Here is a 4,142-nt window from a genome sequence, read left to right on the forward strand (position 1 = left end):
CAAGTTGTTTACATTCATTATCACTGTAATATTATGCATTGTAGACATGAGGCAATTTAGTGCAGTCTTTCATCTTGTGACACTTTACAGACTCTGCTGTGTGTTCAAGCGTTTTGAAGGCGGCGAGGCTTTGGAGGGTGGGATTTCATGCATTGATTCCAATAAGCCATTATGAGAGAGAACAGCCAAACTAACACTGGAATACAAAATCAAATTCCTTGTTTTCCCACTTAAAAAAAAAAAGAGAGGAAAATGGTCTTACAAGTGTGAGATTTATTTGGTGATAAACAGGGAAAACACACCATACATCCAATGGTTAAATCAGCACAGTTAACTGCATGCACAGCCACATTACTTATGGCCAGGACATTGCCCATAAGGGTAAGTTGGCGGTTCGGCTGCAGGCTTTCCTGGTGGTTCGGCTGCAGGCTTTCCTGGAGGCTTTGGAGGTTCGGCTGCAGGCTTTCCTGGAGGCTTTCCTGGTGGTTTGGCTGCAGGCTTTCCTGGAGGCTTCGGGGGTTCGGCTGCAGGCTTCACAGGAGGCTTCGGGGATTCAGCTGCAGGCTTCACCGGAGGCTTCGGGGGTTCGGCTGCAGGCTTCATTGGAGGCTTCGGGGGTTTGGCTGCAGGCGTCACTGGCAGTTCGTCTGAAGGCTCCGGAGGTTCGGTAGAAGGCTCCAGCTCAGGCAGTTCTGTAGAAGGCTCCGGTAGTTCGTTAGAAGGCTCTGGAGGTTCGGCTGCAGGCTTTCCTGGAGGTTCAGCTGCAGGCTTCCCTGGAGGCTTTCCTGGTGGTTCGGCTGCAGGCTTCCCTGGAGGCTTTCCTGGTGGCTTTCCTGGTGGTTCGGCTGCTGGCTTTCCTGGAGGTTTTCCTGGTGGTTCGGCTGCAGGCTTTCCTGGAGGCTTTCCTGGTGGTTCGGCTGCAGGCTTTCCTGGAGGCTTTCCTGGTGGTTCGGCTGCAGGCTTTCCTGGAGGCTTTCCTGGTGGTTCGGCTGCAGGCTTTCCTGGAGGCTTCGGGGGTTCGGCTGCAAGCGTCACTGGCAGTTCGTCTGAAGGCTCTGGAGGTTCGGTAGAAGGCTCCAGCTCAGGCAGTTCAGCAGAAGGCTCAGGCAGTTCTGTAGAAAGCTCCGGTAGTTCGTTAGAAGGCTCTGGAGGTTCGGCTGCAGGCTTTCCTGGAGGCTTTCCTGGTGGTTCGGCTGCAGGCTTCCCTGGAGGCTTTCCTGGTGGTTCGGCTGCAGGCTTCCCTGGAGGCTTTCCTGGTGGTTCGGCTGCAGGCTTTCCTGGAGGCTTTCCTGGTGGTTCGGCTGCAGGCTTCCCTGGAGGCTTTCCTGGTGGTTCGGCTGCAGGCTTCCCTGGAGGCTTTCCTGGTGGTTCGGCTGCAGGCTTTCCTGGTGGTTCGGCTGCAGGCTTTCCTGGAGGCTTTCCTGGTGGTTCGGCTGCAGGCTTCCCTGGAGGCTTCCGGGGTTCGGCTGCAGGCTTCCCTGGATGGATCCAGATAGTCAACTTTAGTCAGTCTGTTTAGAGGCATTCAGTCTCAGACACAGCACAAAACCCAAATACCAAGTTTTACTCCTCTTAATTATTAATCATGATCGTATTAATAATTTTTCGTATTAATTTTGTAAAGCCATCCTGTACTTTAAACCGTGCTATTGGCTAAATAATTTTTACATTGAGAACGATTAATTATAAAACAAGACAAACTGAAATGAGAAAGCTGACCCAAACATTAATATAACAACAAATACCTGCAAATGGATCCATACACTGATGTCCACATCCATTGCAGCAGCATTTCTCATTGTTCGGACAGTCACTGTCATAGGAACACAACTCTGCACACATTCCTGCTCCAAAATTTGTACTTGGACACTCCCCTGGCTTTGCTGTTATAGAGACACATGACAGAGAAACCACATCACTGAATACTGAATGTCTCATACGCTGTATGAAAAAAAAAAAAAAAAAAAAAAAAATCGTAGGAGGATTTACCGGAATATTCAGTCCATCTACTTCATAGTTTCACGTTTAGTTCAATGTGTTACTTGCGGTTTCTTTGCAGTTATTTGTGAAACTTACTAGCAATTCCTGAGTGAAAACATTTTTTCAGGGTTTTTTCTGGAAGACGTATAGCATGCATCAAATAAAACTCACTGAAAACAGGTGGCACACACGCGGACCCACAGGGAAATTGACAGCATTTGTGTCCTCCAGAGCAGTCTCTATCAGAAGTGCATCCTCGTCGGGAGGGCACGACCGTCAGCGTCGCCGGACACTGACCAGGCACTACAGAAGAGGATTCAAGAGGATCATTAGGGGAGACCAGGAAGTGCTGTAATAGTTTGCTTCAGCCTCACTTTATAATATTCACACATTTATCTGCTTCAACTCAAGTAGCTTAGAAATCTACCATTTTTCACTAAACTGCATCAATCGGTTTCAAAGACTGAGTGCAGATACAACCTACCCCACTGTAGTAGAGTGAATAATAGTGAAATGCTGATAGAAAGCATGGACATCAGTTAATATGTTGTATACAAATTTACTGGTGTACATCTTCAAAAATGATGCCATCCCCATGACCACCCTCTTTCTTTTAATGGCGGTTGGCAATGACCACCCTCATTTCCTTTTAAGCATTTTAATAAGCTACTCAACAGAAAACAAAACAAATATAGAAACCCACTATATATGTAAAATGCAGAGTTATCGGTTATAATTAGCTCCCCACGTTATATTGTAGGCTTATGCATTTCTTAAAACAAAAAAACCTTAAGCAAAAGTTTAAACTCAGGATTGATACAGTCCGGTAACAATTTTGCAGCCATATTATAACACTAATGTTCGTGTTTAACAGTAAACAAAAATGCCTATTAGTGATTATATGGGTTACTTGTACAATGCATAAACTTATGACAGTTTGCATATTTACACTTTGCTTATTATTAAAACTAAACCAACATTCAAAGATGAACTTCCACTTGACGTCTGTACTGTATTTTTGTAAGCAGATGTGTCTGAAATCAAATTTTGTAAGGCACTTTATTTATGCACTTCTTCAGGCTGCGTAATGAAGCTAAAAGAACTTCTCACCTAGGACTCCAGCATCTGTTGCGCTCAAACAAGCAGACAGACACAATAAAACAGCACTAAACGAGCAGTACACTTGAGCTGTCATCCTCTCAACCTGCAAAAATCTCAAAATCAACTCTGCTGGAAGATGCACTGAATTAGTGAGTCAGGAGGGGCGGACAGCAAGGACCACAAAACTACAAAGAAAAATCCCTGTTGCTGCATCAAAATATCAGCTGAGTCCCAAACCAAACGCTATCAGAAGAGTTTAAAACACTTTTTGAAAATGCGTTTTTAAAGATCCAATTGGGGGTCTGGGTAACTCCAACCCTAATGAAAATCATTTGCCTGTAGCTTTCTAATATAGCCTAATCTTGAAGACCTTGATTAGCTTGTTCAGGTGTGTTTGATTAGGGTTGGATGTCGTAATAATGACCGTAATTAGGAGATGATTGATTGTTTTTATGGCAACACTATCAACGGCAAATTAATCTGCAGTGGTCAGGTGGTACAGCGATCACGTGGTACAAGTCGGAGTTCTACCACAAGTTACAAGTTGTAATTATGCAAATACAATACAAAATACAAAATAAAAGTTAAAAAACACTGTCAATTTCAAAATAAACACCATGTGCAGACTCCCAATTGTATTGCACACCAATTTATCCTTGGTAGAAAGCATAGACTGTAAGGTAGAAACCCCCAAAATCAAGAAAAACCACGTCGGACAGGCAAATCACGTGGTCTCACGCATCCAGTCGCTTCGCTTCTGAAATGCTCCTGGTGTGAGTTGGCACCGTGTGGTTGCAGACGTGTGCAGTGTAAATGAGGGGTTAGGTTGCCGACCCCTGCCATAGAGTTTTGGTTAATTTCTGTGACGGAGACCGAGACGGCAGAAAGCGCACCCTGTTTGTTTTCTTTATTTTACAAAAGCACAACATTTAATTGTTATTGTGAGTGTACATAAATAACTAAAAGTTTGTTCGCGTTTGTCGAACGCTAATTTAACATGCCCGAAATAAAATCAGATTTTAGAAGAATTTGTAGCGCCACTCGGACAGGTGTGCCAACAC

General features: G+C 44.6%; 1 protein-coding gene across 1 annotated transcript; it reads right to left on the reverse strand.

The window, feature by feature from the left end:
- Positions 1-253: 253 nt before the first annotated feature.
- LOC311298524 (uncharacterized protein) lies at positions 254-3,473 on the reverse strand. The gene is made up of 4 exons (XM_084421529.1): positions 3,091-3,473; positions 2,152-2,283; positions 1,746-1,883; positions 254-1,478 (listed from the first exon to the last, which is right to left on the reverse strand). Exons 1-4 carry the CDS (start codon positions 3,173-3,175, stop codon positions 352-354), a joined length of 1,482 nt encoding a protein of 493 aa, XP_084277655.1. The 5' UTR covers positions 3,176-3,473; the 3' UTR covers positions 254-351.
- Positions 3,474-4,142: the final 669 nt, after the last annotated feature.

Source organism: Rutilus rutilus, assembly GCF_951802725.1.
Source record: "Rutilus rutilus genome assembly, chromosome: 10".
In the NCBI taxonomy this organism is placed as follows: Eukaryota; Metazoa; Chordata; class Actinopteri; order Cypriniformes; family Leuciscidae; genus Rutilus; species Rutilus rutilus.

Excerpts from the sequence above, each read along its gene's own strand:
- LOC311298524 (XM_084421529.1), bottom strand. The coding sequence starts at position 3,175 with ATGACAGCTCAAGTGTACTGCTCGTTTAGTGCTGTTTTATTGTGTCTG. Across the intron at positions 2,284-3,090 it reads AACAGATGCTGGAGTCCTAG|TGCCTGGTCAGTGTCCGGCG; the intron begins GTGAGAAGTTCT and ends CCTCTTCTGTAG. Across the intron at positions 1,479-1,745 it reads GTGTATGGATCCATTTGCAG|GGAAGCCTGCAGCCGAACCC; the intron begins GTATTTGTTGTT and ends GGATCCATCCAG.